Genomic DNA, 21,406 nt, shown 5'->3' with positions numbered 1-21,406 from the left:
TGTCATAATTGAGTCTCTTTTTATTCGATTCAGCAAACAATTAAACAGAAGTACTGGATCTTAAGCATCACTCGTCCAGCAACATAAAAGTACTTGTCACACAATTAACACAAACCAGAGAGTTATAGAAATCACACACTCACACACATAGACGTGATTAATTTGCAATGAGATAGGCCTCAACCGCCTTGAATACTGATATGTTCTGCTCCTCGGAATACTTAATGTTCTCTTCTGGGACGACAACATCACCTTTGGTGTGGAATATGGTCGTAGTCTTGGTGGTGCTTCCTCCGCCAGCATTTGGCACAACGACAAGATGAGTTTCAACTTTGTCAATGAGTCCCAACAGAACGTCTCCATCGATGATGCTGTATTCCACTGTGCATGCCTCCTTGTCCAGGGCATCAGTTCTAAGGGTCATTGTGGTGATCGGGCTACCTGAATATTCATACAAGTACACAGAACTAATTTCATGAGATTTTTTATACATTTTATATGAACCTACCGATAACCAAGTGGCTGACATTAAAGAAGAAACTAACCATCAGGAAGAGTGATGTGCTTAATAGTTCCAACTCCACCATCACCTTTGATTTCGACATTTTTGTAGGCTCCGGGAGCGGCCTTAGGGAAAATGGTATCAACATCAACGATCAAGCCATTGAATATTTTCTCTGCTGATAGAGAGGAGGTAATTTCTTGCTCATGCTTCTGGAGACCCATGATTTTCTTGGAGAATGATAGCTGAATATATTTATCTGAGCAAAGAATAAGAACTTAAGGTTTTTGCTTTGAGATGTAGATGATGAAATTAGAGAACTCAAAGCAGCTATTTGTAGTGCCAGTGGCTGAATATTAGGATGTTAATGCACCTTAATATTTCAAAATTTTTAAATAAATAGAAGATCTTGCAAGATAATTGAAATATTCATGCAAGTTGCTGCGCCTCACGTTAAATCTTTAATTCAAATTCTAGAGAGTATTGACTACATAATTGAGTTCAAAAAGTTATAGACAAAAACTCGTGTTGTAGATGCAAGATATCATATTTGAACTTATTGAGTTTCTGCATTGAAGATTTTTGTAGGTGAAGTCAAGTGTTCTCATCCTGATCGAATTAAAAACAGTTAGATTTCAGAATTAGGATTGTAAGTTTTCTCAAATAAAACAAGCATGCAAACTCAACCATACTAAAATAATTAAGTAAAAATTATTAACAATTTATCTGATTTATTTTTAACATAATTTATCATTGCAATATAAGCAATAAATTAATGGACACGGGCATAATGTGTTTATCTCTATTAATTAGTATATATTCTGCCTGTATAAGCTCTTCCATTTAACCAGCCTGTATGTCCGGGTCAATGCTTTCTAGAATACAAATCAAGACTTCAATTCACTGCAATAACACCTGGATAGTCTATCTGTCCCAGTACTGTTGAAATCATCCTGAAAGATCTTAAATTAACTTAAAAAAATAAACATGCAACACATACATTACTATAATGTCGCCCTAACCTGAGAGAACCAATAACCTGACAACCACTAAGAGTTTCTGCAAAACCCTAAATTTTCAATAAATTTTCAGGATCTAAATCTAAATACATGTTTTTTTGCATTGTTGTATGTGTTCAAAAATAATTTCAAAGTATATTTTCTGCCTATATATAATTGCTCTTCCATTTAACCAGCCTGCATGCGTATCCAAGTCATGCTTTCTGGAATTTGCAATAACATCTGGATAGTCTATCTGTCCGAGTATTGAAATCACTATATTGTCGCGTCGAGAGAGAATCAATCCTTAAAAAAGAACCTTAGAACCACTAAGATTCTTGTGCGAAACCCTAAATTTTAAATAGATTTTTGAAGATCTAAATTTAAATACATGTTTTTTGCATCGTTGCATGTCTTCGAACATAATTTTAAAATATAATACATATATAAGACACTTTTTGCATGTACAGTTCTACGTAGAACCTAAGGATTCTAAGGTTTGTTAGGCTAAGAGTTCTAAGAAGAACATTACCGTATTATAATTTTATGAGATTAAACCAGATCCATCATCACCCATTGAGTAGTGGCGCTTAAAATAGCTGCTCCAGTTCTCTCATATAATCGTATCAATCTCACGGCATAAACCTTCAGTTCATTCTCAGCTTCCTTTTGCTTTGCTCGTATCTTTAGTTATTATTTTCCACCAAAATCATGGGTCCAGAAGCACCAGCAAGAGCGTTGAATAAACTAATATATAAATTCCTGAGTTTGAGGAATATTGTAATAGGTTACGTTCAATATGTGAGAATACATTAAATATGATTAATAAAATTGAAAAGATGTATCTAATTCTAATTCATGTATGATGGGATGATTTGTATTTCTCCTAAGATAAATGCAGAAGTTTGTATTTAACAAGAAGATATTAGAACAAAAGAAAATACGCAGAGAGACAGTTTCTTTTTGATTCCTTGTTCGGTTCTAATTACCTCTTATACTGGAATTATACTAGAATCTTATAAACTAAACTCTACAAATTAGGGTGCATACTGTTAAAAAAAATTGTTTGAGACCAAATCGAAAAAGCACCTAAACATAAGGGGTGCAAAGTGTCAATCACTCTAAAAGAAATAAAATCAGTCCCAGATTATTTCACATGGGTTCCTTCAGTTATAAACAAAATGAAGAATTATTGAGAAAATACTGAAGATGCTCGTGTCAATGAAAAGATTCTAAGATCTTTGAAAACAAATTTGCAACTTTTTTGCATCTCCATTGAAGAATCAAATGATATAAAAACCATGATCATAGATTAACCTATGGGATCTTTGCAAGCATATTCATAAAGTTATTAAAGATGGAAGAGACAGTACCTCAAGTACTGAAAACTAATACCTCTATTGAAGACAAAGATAAGATGTTGTATACACAATGCATTAGAAGGAGAGGACGTGGATGTGCAAATCAAAGTTTTAATCGAAGGAGACGACATGGGCATGCAAGCAAAATATTAATAAAATTTGTAGACAAATCAACAAAATTGGGGCGGACAAGGACGTAGTTCGCGGTAGAGGTGGAAGAAAATTTGGACACTTTCACAAAGATTGCTAGTAGAAGGGTGAGGAAAAGGTAAATTTAGTCGAAACGGAAGAGCAACAAGATAATGGTGTTCTGCTAATGGCCTGCAAAGATATGGTTCCAAAAGATGATATTATTTGGTACCTTGATAGCGGTGCCAGCAACCATATGTTTGGACTCAAGCATCTCTTTATTGATTTTAAAAAAAATAGATTATGGATTCGTGTCTTTTGGAGATTCATCAAAGATTGAAGCCAAAGGAAAGGATGAAATATGTTATTCTAGAAAGGATGACAAACAAGGAAAAATTAAAGATATCTATTATGTTCCATACATGGAGAACAATATTCATAACCTTGGACAACTACTTGAAAAAGAATACCTAATTTTCATGAAAGACAAACACTACTAGAAAAAAGGGCTTAGACATCGGCTAGAAACCGATGTCTATTGAAAATAGGACCGATGTCTTTGCATGTGATGTAAAAGGTAGGGGTCTTAGACATTGGTTTATGACCGATGTCTAGAACCACCTTTCACAGCAGTTCTACTAAAGAACCAGATGTCTATGCATTGAAAATCATCTTTTTTCTAGCTCACATAGAACTGTCTCAAAATTGTATGTCTGTATTTTAAATTTTTTGCGATGACGAGTTTGTCTCCACTTTGAAAAGTGGGAGTTTGTTGAGAAAACAATCTTTTTTGAAATCTTATATGGTTTTAATTTTTATAAATGATTTGGCTTGAAATATTTAGTAGGGCTATAATTCTAGTCGAGCAAGCCAAGTTTCGAGCCGAGCCTCATTATTGGAACCAAGTTTAATCGACTCGAGGTGACCCGAGCCAGCTCATTTAGCTAATCAAGATAAATCTCTGTCCGAACTCAATCATTTAATTTCACGAGTCGAGCCCGCTCATTTAGCTAAACGAGCCGGTTTTAACGAGCCGTGCGAACCAGCTCATATAATTTTACACTTAATTGAGGCTAAACCTCCACCCAAACTCGGCTTGTTTAATTTCGCGAGTAGAGCCAAGTCAGCTTGTTTAATTAAACGAGTCAGAACCTTTGCTTGAATTAGGCTCGTTGAAGGAGTTAAGCCAAGTCTAGCACAGTTAAATGAAGTCCAGCTGGCGAACTCAAGAGCAGCCCATTGTCCCTTACCCGGTCCTCCCCCGTATAAACTTCTATTCCTTAAAATCTATCCTTTTATACCAGATTACACAGATCATCATAAAAAGTTATAGTCATCATAAACAGTCATCTCGCTATTCAACTCATCTTGCTCTCAACAAGATTGCAAGCGTGTGCACACTGCCTGGAATAAAAGAGATCGAAATGGAGGGTACTACATGAGTGAGGTTAATGTTACATAACATAAACCCTGAAGCTGAACCCATCAGCCCGGTATGAGGGTAATGTTATAATTTTACATTGCTTACAGTGTTATTATATGGTTTATGCTTTTAAACAGAAATTAGATTTCAAATGGATGGAGAGTTGCCATATTCAGATGCGATATTTAATCATGATATCAATACACATGCACATGTCATAATTAAGTCTCTTTTTATTCGATTCAGCATACAAACAGAAGTACTGGATCTTAATCACTCGTCCAGCAACATAAAAGTACTTGTCACACAATTAACATACACCAGAGACTTATAGAAATCACAAACTCACACTCACACACATAGACGTGATTAATTTGCAATAAGATAGGCCTCAACGGCCTTGAATACTGATATGTTCTGCTCCTCGGAATACTTAATGTTCTCTTCCGGGACGACAGCATCACCTTTGGTGTGGAATATGGTCGTAGTCTTGGTGGTGCTGCCTCCATCGGCATTTGGCACAACGACAAGATGAGTTTCAACTTTGTCAATGAGTCCCAACAGAACGTCTCCATCGATGATGCTGTATTCGACGGTGCATGCCTCCTTGTCCAGGGCATCAGTTCTAAGGGTCATTGTTGTGACTGGGCTGCCTGAATATTCATAAAAGTGCATAAAACTAATTTAATGAGATTTTTAAATATACATTTTATATGAACCTACTGATAAACAATTAATTAAGTAGTTGATATATATAGAAGAAACTAACCATCAGGTAGAGTGATGTGCTTGACGGTTCCAACTCCACCATCACCTTTGATTTCGACATTTTTGTAAGCTCCGGGAGCGGCCTTGGGGAAAATGGTATCAACATCAACGATCAAACCATTGAATATTTTCTCAGCTGATAGAGAGGAGGTAATTTCTTGTTCGTGCTTCTGGAGACCCATGATTTTTTGGGAGAATGATAGCTGAATATATGAGCAAAGGAAAAGAAAGTTGTGAAGAACTGGTCAAGCTGGTTAGTGTTGTGAGATGCAGATGATGATATTAGAGACCTCAAGGCAGCTATTTATAGTGCCCGTTGCTGAATAGTATTGGATCTTGCATATGGAAGGTGCTGGCTGCACGTTAAATTTTAATCAAATTCTAGAGAGAATTGACTAGCTTGATCTCAAAGTTTAACCAAAACTCGTGTTTGTCATTCTATTTCTTATAAAGAAATATGACAGCAGCAACATAAATTGAAAAGTAGAACATATTTCATATATATAAAGTTATTTTCCGCATATAATGTTATTCCCAGATGCCAGTAAAAGTTCCCAGATGCCAGTAAAAGTTATTAACATTTCATCTGATTTATTTTAATATTAATTTATCAATGAAATATGGGCAGTAAATTAATGAACAGGGGCATCATGTGTTTATATCTACTATATTTTCTGCATGTATTAGCTCTTCCAACCAGCCTAGAACCAGGCCTGAAATCATCTAGCTAGTCTATGATCTGTCCGAGAAATATTGAAATCATCCTGAAAAATTAATGAACAGGGGCATCATGTGTTCATATGTTTTATGTTTGATAAAGCATATACATGTGTGTACTTGCATATGATTTATTCCCATAATTTTAGTATTTTGTAAATAATAGGGTTATTACTCATTGTTTTTAAGTGTTTAATGACAGCTTTATAAATATTCATAAAGTTGGATCAAACGGAACTTATTTGGGTTTAATTAGATGAAAATTCGGATTTAATGGACAGGTTATGAATTAAATTTTGTTTGGGTCATAACTGGAGTTTTAGATATCATAATTGGACGATTCAACAGCCCAGGCGAAGATATTAAAATTTCCTACGAGTTTTAAGTGGTCCATATATCAAAATCCAACTGGAACAGCCTAGAACCAGGCCTGAAAATCAGCCTAGGAATTTTTTTGTAAAATCCAACTTGTTTTTCGAAATTGGATTGTTTTAGAAGGAAACCATTAAGAAAATACTATAAAATTAGGTTTTGTATTAGTAGAGATATATTAGATAACTTTGTATCATATGGAATAATAGATAGATAGCCTTGGCAGAGAGAAAGAGGAGAGAAGCACTTGTGAGAAATATTGGAAGAAGGAGTGAATGGATGTATTCTTTTGGTTTTCTATATTTGTTTAGTTTGATTGTGTTTTCTCTTGATTTGTTAATCTATCATTGAGCGCTTTATACAATTAGAAGAACGGATAACTTTTAATTGTACCTCTGGTAGTTATAACGAATTTTGAGAGAAGTTATAATTGATCTAGTACATAATTAATATTATGGACACAATTTCAGTATTCCATCGGGAGATTGATATCAGAATTGTGAGACTTAAAATCCTTATTTTTAATAGTTTACAATTGTACTTTGATTAAACATGAGAGTAGCCACCCACTTTATATTTACACTTATAATAAAATATTTGAATTAGATTCTAATTCTAAGTCATTTAATTATTTTATTATGAATAAAAATAGTATGCAACGTGTTAAATAAATAAATATGACTTTTATATAACATGATATTATGTAGAATTTATCATGCAATATATATATGTGTGCCCACTCTCCTCTAATACTGTTGCGCTATACGAATAACAGTTTTTAGCCTAAGAATAATTATTCTGCCACATCTAAAAACTACATCATTCAAAATAGAAAAATCTTCAAAACAATAATTCAGACTTTTTAAAAAGTGTAGAACAATTATTCTCACAAACAAAATATTCGAATCACTATGAATATATATACACAAAAAACACACACCACACATAAACACATATATGTGGTTGAATATCAAGTAGACCGCTTGATTTCGGAACCTATATATTTTACTCACAGAACATTATTTTGTCTATAATAGCATGTAGTGAATTATTGTTAAAGTAGCATTATTTTATTTGAAACGCATAAAAAAAAAATTGAAAAGTAATTTGAAATGGTCAACCAATTAACGTTATCTCGGGACTGAAGAGCTAATTAATCACCCTTTCTTAAGACTATGTACTTTAATAGTAAAAACTAAACGAAAAAACAACTGTTGATAATTTGCAGTCAAGATGGAAATGTCAAAAGTCGACGCCTTTGTATGTCATTCACATAATTATACTTTGATTCAGTCTTGAATGGAGGCTTTTAAACTCCAGTCCGCGGTAGGGGAGAGCGTGGGCCGGTTCGGCTCGGTTTTAGGACAAAACCGGAACCGGAACCATATATCTTCGGTTTTTAAAATCAAAAACCGCAACCGCCGGTTCGGATTCGGATTCGGTTTCGGTTTTAAAACACCGGTTCGGTTATAATCGGCTCGGTTTCGGTTTAGAAACCGCCAAATAAAAATGTAAAAGTAATATATAAACAAGATAAATTAGAATACATAATAATTAATACAGGAGTATATTGTACTATTCTAGGTTCAAACTTCTAATAGTTATGCAGGTCTGTGAAAGAGTTTGAGTGCTTCTGTGATGCAGTGACTCAGATCAGTGAGCATATTGCCAACCTAATTCTTAATTTCAATAAGTCTGTAATTTCAGAGTTCAGAGACTGTTGGTGCTTGGTACTGGGCCTCTAAACTGAAAGTTACAGACTTATGTTATGTGTTGTTAGAAACATTCGAATAGATTTTTTAATTTTTAAATATGATATACATTATATATTTATTAATATTAATGTATAATATTTATTATTTAATTATTATTTTAATAATCGGTTCGGTTCGGTTTTTATCGGTTCGGTTGGAAGGTATAACCGGAACCCAACCATTTAAATCGGTTCGGTTTTTAATTTTTCGGTTTCGGTTTCGGATCGGTTATATTCGGATCGGTTTTCTCCGGTTTTTCCCGGTTTCGGTTCGGTTTCGGTTTCAAATCGGTTTTTTGCTCAGCCCTAGTCCGCGGCACACTCAACTCCCAACTAGAAATCTAGCTAGGTGATACTATACTTTACTCCCTGCCAAATATCAATATTATTCAACATGCACCTAGAATATTATTCATATTCTCCGGTGCTTACATATGACTATGAACCTAAACCAGTCAATGCATTCTAGAATTTGATTAATATTCTTCAATATGAAGCGCAATATCTTGCAAGGTTTTATATTTATTTGAATATTAGAATAGACATGCATTAATACTTTTACATACTCGCACTATAAATAGCTGCTCTGAGTTCTCTATTTTCATCGCAACAGTCTCACAGTTCTAAAATTCTTTTCCCTTGCTCACATCTTCAACTATCAGTTTATAAGAAAAGATCATGGGTCTCCAGAAGCACGAACAAGAGATCACCTCCTCTGTCCCGGCAGAGAAGATGTTCCATGGCTTGATCCTTGATATCGATAACATTCTCCCCAAGGCGGCTCCCGGAGCCTACAAGAATGTCGAAATCAAAGGTGATGGTGGAGTTGGAACCATCAAGCACATCACTCTTCCCGAAGGTTAGTTTCTTACTTATTTAGCATTTTTATAAATTTATTATAGCAGTTTGTGCTGAAGCACATTTTTTAATTTTTGTTTTCCTATATGAATAACTAGGTGGCCCAGTGACCACAATGACCCTGAGAACTGACGGCCTTGACAAGAAGGGATTCACAATCGATTACAGTGTCATCGACGGAGACGTTCTGATGGGATTCATTGATAAAATTGAAAATCATCTATCAGTGGTGCCAACTGCCGATGGAGGCAGCACCACCAAGACGACTGCCATATTCCACACCAAAGGAGATGCTGTGGTGCCAGAAGAGAACATTAAGTATGCCGAGGAGCAGAACACAATGCTATTTAAGGCTGTTGAAGCCTACCTCATTGCAAATTAACTGCGTCTTTGTGTCATTTTTCCAAGTCTCTGGTGTGTGTTTGGAGTGGAACTACTTTTATGTTTTTGTCCAGGTCATTCTTTTTTCCTGGACTTCTATATGTTTAGAGATAAATAAAGGGTCTGGACTATGAGATGTGTGTAATTTTGATATGTGTGTAATTTCATCGTCTTAAACTTATAACCTCAAGAATATAAAATTAATACAAGATGTTTCAATAAATTTCGAGAAATACTAGCCTTCACTCCATATAATTAGTGTCGTGTATTTAGGATTAAATTATTCAGACCATATAAGCAAATTCTTGAAAAACATCTATATATTATAAAAAAATTCCTAATATATATCATCTTTAATTATCATAGCATATCAACCAATTCTAAAAACATATCCAACAATGTTAAGTTAAAATCTATATACAAAAGAAACTATCCTTTATGTCTCTAATTATGTTGACTAGAAAAAGTTGATTAAATTTGCATGTAAAATATTTATATAAAATTTTGTTTATGTGTATTAACAATAGATTATTATTGTTTATTTTCCATAACATGGGACTAGCACCTATTATAAGTCATAACAAAATAATCGATAGTGAAAGATTAGATGAAAAGAATGAAATGCTCAAAGTATGGATGTTCGTGTCATGGAAAAACTTTCCTGCCCTGGCTGACCAAATTTGATTATGTTGTTACTTGTGTTGAGAGTCGAAAAAGTTGTCCACAATTTTCAATGATGAACTTGTGGGTTCACTTCAAACCCACGAGCAACGAATGAATCAATATGATCGTCATAAGCACCCGTTTTGTACATGGTCGAGGTGGCTACCAAGGTCGGTGAGGATGAGAAAAAGAAAGCCTAATCCAAAGTACGCAAAATTTTCTCTAATAGAAAACAATGGACCAAAAGAACCAACTCCGTTCCAAGATGCTTCAAAAATTGATGAGTGGATCTAGACTATGAAAGAAGAGATTGAGGCACTAAAGAAGAATAATACATGAGAATTAGTTCCTAATTAAGCCTAAAGATTTACGCTCCATAACATGTAAATGGATCTATATATAAATTAAAAACTCAACCTGATGGCACTATAGAGAGACACAAAGCTCGATTGGTGGCTCGAGGGTTTTTCCAAAAATATGGTCTCGATGACGATGAAACATTCAGTCACGTAGCCAAGATTACTTCTGTGAGGGTCTTACTTGCGCTAGCAGCAACAAAGTCTTGCAATCTATGGCTAATGGATGTTAAAAATTATTTCCTACATGGCGAGTTATTTATATATATAGAACAACCCGAAGGGTTCCGAAGCAAGACACATCCAGAATATGTTTGCAAACTTAAGAAAGTTATATATGGCTTAAAACAGGCTACACGAGCATGGTACGGAAAAATGGCCGAGTTTCTTGTGCAAAGTGGTTATTCAATCACACCAACAAATTCAAGCTTTTTCATAAAACAATCTGATGGAAAGTTGTCAGTAGTTTTAATCTATGTGGATGATTTAATCATCACAGTGACCATGACAAAGAGATGAGCGAAATTAGAGCAAATTAATCAGTTTGATTTTGAATGAAGGAGCTCGGAGAGCTAAAGCACTTTCCGGGTCTTGAGATACAACGAATAAAAGAAGGAATATTCTTGTGCCAATAGAAGTATGCAAATGACATACTTGAAAAGTCAAGGATGATTTATTGCAATCACCAACCCCTATATATGGAGCCAAATATGAATTTATGTGCATTTGAAGGTCGAAAATTAGAAAATTCCACCATATATAGACAACTAGTTGGAAGTCTTATTTACTTAACAATTACAAGACTATACATTTGGGTCATTTGGATTAGCTTAAAATAAGTGCTTATTGCTTAAAGTAAAAAAGTGAAGTAGAATTTAAAAACAAGTTAGGACTTATAAGTGATTAAAATGTTTGAGAAAGAAGTAGAAGCCTTGAAACAAAAGCTAACATTCTCAACTTCTTTTAAGTATTTTTTGACTTTTTGCACAAACGGTACGAATAAGTGCTTCTAACTTTTATGAACCCAGAATCCGGACTTTTAAGCCCCGGCCAAACACCCCCATTATATTCACAGTTGGAGTGCTAAGGCGGTTCATGGAGAAGCTGAGGAAGCTTCACTTAGATGCAGTACAACGCATAATGAGGTATATCAAGGGAACTTTTGATTTTGGAACAGTATATAAAAAATGCAAACGGAATAATAGGCCATTATGATGCTGACTATGCCGGAGACCACGATACACGGAGATCGACAACTGGTTATGCATTTAATCTTCTATCAGGAGTTGTGTCATGGTGCAGTAAGAGACAACCATCTGTGTCACTGTCAACTGCAGAAGTGGAATATGAATCAGCATCAATGGCAGCTCAAGAATGCATATGGTTAATGCAACTCCTAAAAGATCTTCATCAATCAGCAGACAAGCCTGTAGTACTACATTGTAATAATCAATCTGTCATTCGAATAGCAGAGAATCCAAAATTTCATGCAAGGACTAAACATGTGGAGATTATATTTCATGAAAGGACTAAACATGTGGAGATTCATTATCATTTTGTGCCAGAGAAGGTTCTTCAAGGAGACATTGAGATGAATTATATTCATTCAGGCGATCAAGTTGCAGATTTGTTTACTAAAGGTCTGAACACAAAAAAATTTTGAAGATTTCAGAAGACAGCTTGGAATGATTGCAAGATCGATGTTTAAAGAGAGTAGTCGTTGAGGAGGAGTGTTAAATTTCAACAACTCTCTCTGGAATCTTGTGATAGTTTCTAGTTTCTGAAATTATGCATTTTCTAAGCGGCGAGGTTAAATGCATTTTACTAAATTCAATACACAAGTTTGAAGAGAGTATATCTAATAAGAGAAGTATCTAGATCTTTTCCATCAACATTGAGCTGTATAAAATATTAGTGAAGTCTGAGGTCGGGGAGCATAAAATAGATCGAAATTGAGGGTACTACACGAGAGGTTAACGTTATATAACATAAACCCTGAAGCTGAACCCATCAGCAGTATATGAGAATTTTTCTTACATTGCTTAAAGTGACGTATTATCCATACATGTATAATTTTAACCACTGTGATATTAATTTGTTCGCTTATTATATCTTTTTATGCTTTAAAACAATAATGAGATTTATGCTTATAATTATACACATGCACATGTCATGCATAGTTGAGTCTCTTTTTATTAGATTCAGCAAACAAACAGAAGTACTGGATCTTAAGCATCACTCGCCCAGCAACATAAAAGTACTTGTCACACAATTAACACAAACCAGAGAGTTATAGAAATCACACACTCACACACATCGACGTGATTAATTTGCAATGAGATAGGCCTCAATAGCCTTGAATACCGATATGTTCTGCTCCTCCGAATACTTAATGTTCTCTTCTGGGACGACAGCATCACCTTTGGTGTGGAATATGGTCGTCGTCTTGGTGGTGCTTCCTCCGTCAGCATTTGGCACAACGACAAGATGAGTTTCAACTTTGTCAATGAGTCCCAACAGAACGTCTCCATCGATGATGCTGTATTCGACGGTGCATGCCTCCTTGTCCAGGGCATCAGTTCTAAGGGTCATTGTTGTGACTGGGCTGCCTGAATATTCATAAAAGTGCATAAAACTAATTTAATGAGATTTTTAAATATACATTTTATATGAACCTACTGATAACCAATTAATTAAGTAGTTGATATATATAGAAGAAACTAACCATCAGGTAGAGTGATGTGCTTGATGGTTCCAACTCCACCATCACCTTTGATTTCGACATTTTTGTAAGCTCCGGGAGCGGCCTTGGGGAAAATGGTATCAACATCAACAATCAATCCATTAAATATTTTGTCTGCTGATAGTGAGGAGGTAATTTCTTGTTCGTGCTTCTGGAGACCCATGATTTTCTTGGAGAATGATAGCAGAATATATATATATGAGCAAAGAAAAAGAACTCGAGGTTTTTGCTGTGAGATGTAGATGATGAAATTAGAGAACTCAAAGCAGCTATTTGTAGTGCCAGTAGCTGAATATCAGGATGTTGATGCAGTTTTGGTTTAGAACTATTAAATAAATATAAGATCTTGAAAGATAATTGGAATTTACATGCAAGGTGCTGTGCACGTTAAATCTTTAAATCATATTCTAGAAAGACTCTTGACTAGCTTGAGTTCAAAGGTATATACGAGAACTCGTGTTTGTAATTTTAATTCTTACAAAGAAAATATGACAGCATCAACATAAATTCAAGTCAATGCTTTCTAGAATAACATTAAGAACTTTAATTCTCTGCAACATCTAGCAACTCATCTATCTGTCCGAGTATTGAAATCATCCTGAATGATCTTGAATCAACTTAAAAAGAAATAAACATGAAACACATACATTACTATAATATTACGATATTAGACCAGATCTATCATTACATATGAGTGGTGGCACTTTAAACAGCTGATCCGAGTTCTCTAATATCATCGTATCAATCTCACAGCATAAACCATCAGTTCCTTCTCGGATTTCTTTTGCTTTTCTCGTATGTTAAGTTATGTTGTGTTTGGTTGGGGTGAATGGAATGGAATGAGTATAAATAAAAGAAAATAATAGAGTGTCGGAGGCAGGACTCTGAAAAAAATGAGTGAGTGCAAAATTTTCATGATAAGATTTGGGTAGAAAATTTGCATGACAAGGAAAATGAAGCATTACTTCACAAAATGGAGGGTTTGAGCTCTAGTTAAAGATGATAGGAATGGAATGATGGAAGGAATGAAATTATTATACATTCAACTAAATTATAATTCAAATCTCACTCCATTCTCTCTATTTTCATTCATCCCGACCAAACACAACATTATTGTTTTGCAGAAAAATCATGTGTGTCCACAAGCACGAACAAGAGAAAATGTGCAAGTGGTAGTCTCACTCAACTAGGCTTAACTTCACCGAATCTTCACCGAGTCCTAGCTTCCAGCCTCAAGAATCACTACAACAAACTCGCCTATTTGCGACGGAATTTAAAGCTTAAATCCGTCTTAAGTTCCCAAATTATGACAAAAATATTCGGTCATTTTTGCTCAAGTAGTAAGTTCGAAAGAACGTCACAATTTTTGGCATGCATCGTAACACTAAAAAGGACAAAACCTACTGCATAATAAATATTGACCGACACCAAAAATGTGTCGAGAAGAAATCGACGGGGTATTGAGCAATTTTTATTTTGTGAGGGAAATTTGCCGCCCAAAGTTAAATTTGACCGCTAGCGGTCAAATTTATTGCCATGTCAGCAATCCGCGTGAAACACATCTAATGGTTCTTATTTAACATACCAATAAAACAATCCAATGGACTAAAATCATCACAACATATCCTTATCATATATATATACATACAAACACACATTATAACCTAAATACACTCCCCATTCTCCAAATCTCTCTCTCCCCCCCCCCCCTCCCCATCTCCATGACTCCATCTTCCCATTTTCCCCTCTTTTACATACACATTCGTAACCATATATATTCATACATACACAATCTCTATCTACAATAACATGATTTGTACTAGAATATTACCAAGAAAATTAACTCGTGGAATGGTAATTTGGGAGGAATTCCGGCAACTCAAGCAACTCCGGCGACCGAGAAGCAACTTCGGCGACCAAAAATCTCAAGTCACAATTTCCGTCCAAATTGATAAGGAACAAAGTAGAACTACAAAATCCAATTAGGAACTTATATTAAATTTGTAACATTTCTTTTGTAAATATAGAAAAATTCTTAATGAACATGAATTTCATTACGATTTTTTTTGGTTAATAAGGTATATAATTTTGAGAATTATGTGATATATATGTTGATTAGTAAGATAATATTATCTAAATTTACTAATTAAAGTATTAAAATTCGCACACAAGAATATACCACAAAGTAGCAAAATACATTCCGTCCAGGTTTAAATTTGACCGAATGCGGTCAAATTTAATAAATTGTATGCAGCAAATTGAAAAAAAAAATTAAAAATTAAAAATTTCAAAATTTCGGTCAAATTTAGCTAAATTTGACCGATTTTGCTAAATTCGACGACGTTATGACTGACCGACATGAATCGGTCAAATTTAGCAAAATTTGACCGTGGGCGCTCAAATTTAACTAAATTTGACCGATATTTTCGGTCAAATTTACCCGTTTTTCTTGTAGTTCAACTTGAGTGGTAAACAGTATGCTTGGCCCATTGTAGAATTTTTGGATCTTCAATTGATCACATAATGTATCATGTGGACAGTTTCACAAAAGACCCTTGAACCTCTCATAAACTTCATATATCGTACAATTAATAATCTATATCAAAATGTAGAAAATTTTGAGTTTCCTAGCCATTCTCTAGCCTTTTTTTCAAGTGAGCAACTATTCAACTTCAATATGATAATCTCCTTAATTAGGAACATCATTGACCTTGAAGTTATCAATGCTGTGATCAAGAAAATTTCTAAAATGAGGATTATGATATTGAGGAGAAAGGCAATTAAATTTTTTGTCGTTGATAGCTTATATTATTTTTCTGTCAACCTGAAAATTATTTATTGCAGTAAGGCCTTGCAATAGTAGAGAGAATGTCATGCATAGTTGAGTCTCTTTTTATTAGATTCAGCAAACAAACAGAAGTACTGGATCTTAATCATTCATCCAGCAACATAAAAGTACTTGTCACACAATTAACATACACCACAGAGTTATAGAAATCACACACTCACACACATAGACGTGATTAATTTGCAATGAGATAGGCCTCAATAGCCTTGAATACCGATATGTTCTGCTCCTCCGAATACTTAATGTTCTCTTCTGGGACGACAGCATCACCTTTGGTGTGGAATATGGTCGTCGTCTTGGTGGTGCTTCCTCCGTCAGCATTTGGCACAACGACAAGATGAGTTTCAACTTTGTCAATGAGTCCCAACAGAACGTCTCCATCGATGATGCTGTATTCGACGGTGCATGCCTCCTTGTCCAGGGCATCAGTTCTAAGGGTCATTGTTGTGACTGGGCTGCCTGAATATTCATAAAAGTGCATAAAACTAATTTAATGAGATTTTTAAATATACATTTTATATGAACCTACTGATAACCAATTAATTAAGTAGTTGATATATATAGAAGAAACTAACCATCAGGTAGAGTGATGTGCTTGATGGTTCCAACTCCACCATCACCTTTGATTTCGACATTTTTGTAAGCTCCGGGAGCGGCCTTGGGGAAAATGGTATCAACATCAACAATCAATCCATTAAATATTTTGTCTGCTGATAGTGAGGAGGTAATTTCTTGTTCGTGCTTCTGGAGACCCATGATTTTCTTGGAGAATGATAGCAGAATATATATATATGAGCAAAGAAAAAGAACTCGAGGTTTTTGCTGTGAGATGTAGATGATGAAATTAGAGAACTCAAAGCAGCTATTTGTAGTGCCAGTAGCTGAATATCAGGATGTTGATGCAGTTTTGGTTTAGAACTATTAAATAAATATAAGATCTTGAAAGATAATTGGAATTTACATGCAAGGTGCTGTGCACGTTAAATCTTTAAATCATATTCTAGAAAGACTCTTGACTAGCTTGAGTTCAAAGGTATATACGAGAACTCGTGTTTGTAATTTTAATTCTTACAAAGAAAATATGACAGCATCAACATAAATTCAAGTCAATGCTTTCTAGAATAACATTAAGAACTTCAATTCTCTGCAACATCTAGCAACTCATCTATCTGTCCGAGTATTGAAATCATCCTGAATGATCTTGAATCAACTTAAAAAGAAATAAACATGAAACACATACATTACTATAATATTACGATATTAGACCAGATCTATCATTACATATGAGTGGTGGCACTTTAAACAGCCGATCCGAGTTCTCTAATATCATCGTATCAATCTCACAGCATAAACCATCAGTTCCTTCTCGGATTTCTTTTGCTTTTCTCGTATGTTAAGTTATGTTGTGTTTGGTTGGGGTAAATGGAATGGAATGAGTATAAATAAAAGAAAATAATAGAGTGTCGGAGGGAGGACTCTTAAAAAAATGAGTGAGTGCAAAATTTTCATGATAAGATTTGGGTAGAAAATTGGCATGACAAGGAAAATGAAGCATTACTTCACAAAATGGAGGGTTTGAGCTCTAGTTAAGGATGATAGGAATGGAATGATGGAAGGAATGAAATTATTATACATTCAACTAATTTATAATTTAAATCTCAGTCCATTCTCTCTATTTTCATTCATCCCGACCAAACACAACATTATTGTTTTGCAGAAAAATCATGTGTGTCCACAAGCACGAACAAGAGAAAATGTGCAAGTGGTAGTCTCACTCAACTAGTCTTAACTTCACCGAATCTTCACCCAGTCCCAGCTTCCAGCCTCAAGAATCACTACAACAAACTCGCCTATTTGCGATGGAATTTAAAGCTTAAATCCGTCTTAAGTTCCCAAATTACGACAAAAATATTCCGTCATTTTTGCTCTAGTAGTAAGTTCGAAAGAACGTCACAATTTTTGGCATGCATAACACAAAAAAAAAGGACAAAACCTACTGCATAATAAATATTGATCGACACCAAAAATGTGTCGAGAAGAAATCGACGGGCTTTTGAGCAATTTTTATTTTGTGAGAGAAATTTGCCACCCAAAGTTAAATTTGACCGCCAGCGGTCAAATTTATTGCCATGTCAGCAATCCGCGTGAAACACATATAATGGTCCTTATTTAACATACCAATACAACAATCCAACGGTCTAAAATCATCACAACATATCCTTATCATATATATACATACAAACACACATTATAACCCAAATACACTCCCCATTCTCCAAATCTCTCTCGCCCCCCCCCCTCCCCATCTTCATCTCCATGACTCCATCTCCCCCTCCCCATGACTCCATCTTCCCATTTTTCCCTCTTTTACATACACATTCGTAACCATATATATTCATACATACACAATCTCTATCTACAATAACATGATTTGTACTAGAATATTACCAAGAAAATTAACTCGTGGAATGGTAATTTGGGAGGAATTTCGGCAACTCAAGCAACTCCGGCGACCGAGAAGCAACTTTGGCGACCAAAAATCTCAAGTCACAATTTCCGTCCAAATTGATAAGGAACAAAGTAGAACTACTAAATCCAATTAGGAACTTATATTAAATTTGCAACATTTCTTTTGTAAATATAAAAAAATTCTTAATGAACATGAATTTCATTACGATTTCTTTTTTGTTAATAAGGTATATAATTTTGAGAATTATGTGATATATATGTTGATTAGTAAGATAATATTATCTAAATTTACTAAATAAAGTATTAAAATTCGCACGCAAGAATATACCACAAAGTAGCAAAATACATTCCGTCCAGGTTCAAATTTGACCGAATGCGGTCAAATTTAATGAATTGTAGGCAGCAAATTGAAAAAAATTCAAAATCCAAAATTTTCAAAATTTCGGTCAAATTTAAGCGGTCAAATTTAGTCGGTCAAATATATTCGGTCAAATTTAGTTAAATTTGACTGATTTTGCTAAATTCGACGACGTTATGACTGACAGACATGAATCGGTCAAATTTAGCTAAATTTGACCATGGGCACTCAAATTTAACTAAATTTGACCGATATTTTCAGTCAAATTTACCCGTTTTTCTTGTAGCTCAACTTGAGTGGCAAACAGTATGCTTGGCCCATTGTAGAATTTTCGGATCTTCAATTGATCACATAATGTATCATGTGGAGAGTTTCACAAAAGACCCTTGAACCTCTCATAAACTTCATATATCGTACAATTAATAATCTATATCAAAATGTAGAAAATTTTGAGTCTCCTAGCCATTCTCTAGCCTTTTTTTCAAGTGAGCAACTATTCAACTTCAATATGATAATCTCCTTAATTAGGAACATCATTGACCTTGAAGTTATCAATGCTGTGATCAAGAAAATTTCTAAAATGAGGATTATGATATTGAGGAGAAAGGCCATTAAATTTGTTGTCGTTGATAGCTTATATTATTTTTCTGTCAACCTGAAAATTATTTATTGCAGTAAGGCCTTGCAATAGTAGAGAGAATGTCATGCATAGTTGAGTCTCTTTTTATTAGATTCAGCAAACAAACAGAAGTACTGGATCTTAATCACTCATCCAGGAGCATAAAAGTACTTGTCACACAATTAACATACACCAGAGAGTTATAGAAATCACACACTCACACACATAGACGTGATTAATTTGCAATGAGATAGGCCTCAATAGCCTTGAATACCGATATGTTCTGCTCCTCCGAATACTTAATGTTCTCTTCTGGGACGACAGCATCACCTTTGGTGTGGAATATGGTCGTCGTCTTGGTGGTGCTTCCTCCGTCAGCATTTGGCACAACGACAAGATGAGTTTCAACTTTGTCAATGAGTCCCAACAGAACGTCTCCATCGATGATGCTGTATTCGACGGTGCATGCCTCCTTGTCCAGGGCATCAGTTCTAAGGGTCATTGTTGTGAATGGGCTGCCTGAATATTCATAAAAGTGCATAAAACTAATTTAATGAGATTTTTAAATATACATTTTATATGAACCTACTGATAACCAATTAATTAAGTAGTTGATATATATAGAAGAAACTAACCATCAGGTAGAGTAATGTGCTTGATGGTTCCAACTCCACCATCACCTTTGATTTCGACATTTTTGTAAGCTCCGGGAGTGGCCTTGGGGAAAATGGTATCAACATCAACAATCAATCCATTAAATATTTTGTCTGCTGATAGTGAGGAGGTAATTTCTTGTTCGTGCTTCTGGAGACCCATGATTTTCTTGGAGAATGATAGCAGAATATATATATATGAGCAAAGAAAAAGAACTCGAGGTTTTTGCTGTGAGATGTAGATGATGAAATTAGAGAACTCAAAGCAGCTATTTGTAGTGCCAGTAGCTGAATATCAGGATGTTGATGCAGTTTTGGTTTAGAACTATTAAATAAATATAAGATCTTGAAAGATTATTGGAATTTACATGCAAGGTGCTGTGCACGTTAAATCTTTAAATCATATTCTAGAAAGACTCTTAACTAGCTTGAGTTCAAAGGTATATACGAGAACTCATGTTTGTAATTTTAATTCTTACAAAGAAAATATGACAGCATCAACATAAATTCAAGTCAATGCTTTCTAGAATAACATTAAGAACTTCAATTCTCTGCAACATCTAGCTACTCATCTATCTGTCCGAGTATTGAAATCATCCTGAATGATCTTGAATCAACTTAAAAAGAAATAAGCATGAAACACATACATTACTATAATATTACGATATATATTAGACCAGATCTATCATTACATTTGGGTGGTGGCACTTTAAACAGCTGATCCGAGTTCTCTAATATCATTGTATCAATCTCACAGCATAAACCATCAGTTCCTTCTCGGATTTCTTTTGCTTTTCTCATATGTTAAGTTATGTTGTGTTTGGTTGGTGTGAATGGAATGGAATGAGTATAAATAAAAAAAAAAAAATAGAGTGTCGGAGGGAGGACTCTAAAAAAAATGAGTGAGTGCAAAATTTTCATGATAAGATTTGGGTAGAAAATTGGCATGACAAGTAAAATGAAGCATTCCTTCAAAAAATGGAGGGTTTGAGCTCTAGTTAAGGATGATAGGAATGGAATGATGGAAGGAATGAATTTATTATACATTCAACTAAATTATAATTCAAATCTCAGTCCATTCTCTCCATTTTCATTCATCCCGACCAAACACAACATTATTGTTTTGCAGAAAAATCATGTGTGTCCACAAGCACGAACAAGAGAAAATGTGCAAGTGGTAGTCTCACTCAACTAGGCTTAACTTCACCGAATCTTCACCGACTCCCAGCTTCCAGCCTCAAGAATCACTACAACAAACTCGCCTATTTGCGACGGAATTTAAAGCTTAAATCCGTCTTAAGTTCCCAAATTACGACAAAAATATTCTGTCATTTTTGCTCGAGTAGTAAGTTCGAAAGAACGTCTCAATTTTTGGCATGCATCTTAACACTAAAAAAAAGGACAAAACCTATTGCATAATAAATATTGACCGACA

General features: G+C 34.7%; 6 protein-coding genes across 6 annotated transcripts; 1 reads left to right on the top strand and 5 right to left on the bottom strand.

Annotated features, from left to right (window-relative positions):
* On the bottom strand, positions 1–825 carry LOC108195578 (dau c 1 isoallergen Dau c 1.0301-like). The gene is made up of 2 exons (XM_017362555.2): positions 546–825; positions 1–441 (listed from the first exon to the last, which is right to left on the bottom strand). The coding sequence occupies exons 1-2, from the start codon at positions 724–726 to the stop codon at positions 158–160; spliced, it is 465 nt and encodes a 154-aa protein (XP_017218044.1). The 5' UTR covers positions 727–825; the 3' UTR covers positions 1–157.
* Positions 826–4,626: 3,801 nt separating this feature from the next.
* LOC108195304 (dau c 1 isoallergen Dau c 1.0301) lies at positions 4,627–5,475 on the bottom strand. Its single transcript, XM_017362261.2, has 2 exons — positions 5,183–5,475; positions 4,627–5,066 (listed from the first exon to the last, which is right to left on the bottom strand). The coding sequence occupies exons 1-2, from the start codon at positions 5,361–5,363 to the stop codon at positions 4,783–4,785; spliced, it is 465 nt and encodes a 154-aa protein (XP_017217750.1). The 5' UTR covers positions 5,364–5,475; the 3' UTR covers positions 4,627–4,782.
* Positions 5,476–8,565: 3,090 nt separating this feature from the next.
* LOC108194227 (dau c 1 isoallergen Dau c 1.0301) lies at positions 8,566–9,495 on the top strand. The gene is made up of 2 exons (XM_017361161.2): positions 8,566–8,882; positions 8,980–9,495. Exons 1-2 carry the CDS (start codon positions 8,702–8,704, stop codon positions 9,261–9,263), a joined length of 465 nt encoding a protein of 154 aa, XP_017216650.1. The 5' UTR covers positions 8,566–8,701; the 3' UTR covers positions 9,264–9,495.
* A 2,954-nt stretch (positions 9,496–12,449) lies between these two features.
* Positions 12,450–13,316, bottom strand: LOC108195447 (dau c 1 isoallergen Dau c 1.0301-like). Its single transcript, XM_017362411.2, has 2 exons — positions 13,007–13,316; positions 12,450–12,890 (listed from the first exon to the last, which is right to left on the bottom strand). The coding sequence occupies exons 1-2, from the start codon at positions 13,185–13,187 to the stop codon at positions 12,607–12,609; spliced, it is 465 nt and encodes a 154-aa protein (XP_017217900.1). The 5' UTR covers positions 13,188–13,316; the 3' UTR covers positions 12,450–12,606.
* A 2,579-nt stretch (positions 13,317–15,895) lies between these two features.
* On the bottom strand, positions 15,896–16,768 carry LOC108195438 (dau c 1 isoallergen Dau c 1.0301-like). Its single transcript, XM_017362402.2, has 2 exons — positions 16,448–16,768; positions 15,896–16,331 (listed from the first exon to the last, which is right to left on the bottom strand). Exons 1-2 carry the CDS (start codon positions 16,626–16,628, stop codon positions 16,048–16,050), a joined length of 465 nt encoding a protein of 154 aa, XP_017217891.1. The 5' UTR covers positions 16,629–16,768; the 3' UTR covers positions 15,896–16,047.
* Positions 16,769–19,401: 2,633 nt separating this feature from the next.
* LOC108195466 (dau c 1 isoallergen Dau c 1.0301-like) lies at positions 19,402–20,278 on the bottom strand. The gene is made up of 2 exons (XM_017362428.2): positions 19,954–20,278; positions 19,402–19,837 (listed from the first exon to the last, which is right to left on the bottom strand). Exons 1-2 carry the CDS (start codon positions 20,132–20,134, stop codon positions 19,554–19,556), a joined length of 465 nt encoding a protein of 154 aa, XP_017217917.2. The 5' UTR covers positions 20,135–20,278; the 3' UTR covers positions 19,402–19,553.
* Positions 20,279–21,406: the final 1,128 nt, after the last annotated feature.

This window comes from Daucus carota, chromosome 7 (assembly GCF_001625215.2).
Source record: "Daucus carota subsp. sativus chromosome 7, DH1 v3.0, whole genome shotgun sequence".
NCBI lineage: Eukaryota > Viridiplantae > Streptophyta > Magnoliopsida > Apiales > Apiaceae > Daucus > Daucus carota.
The sequence above is the reverse complement of the archived record's forward strand: the minus strand, read 5'-3'. Positions and strand labels throughout refer to the sequence as shown.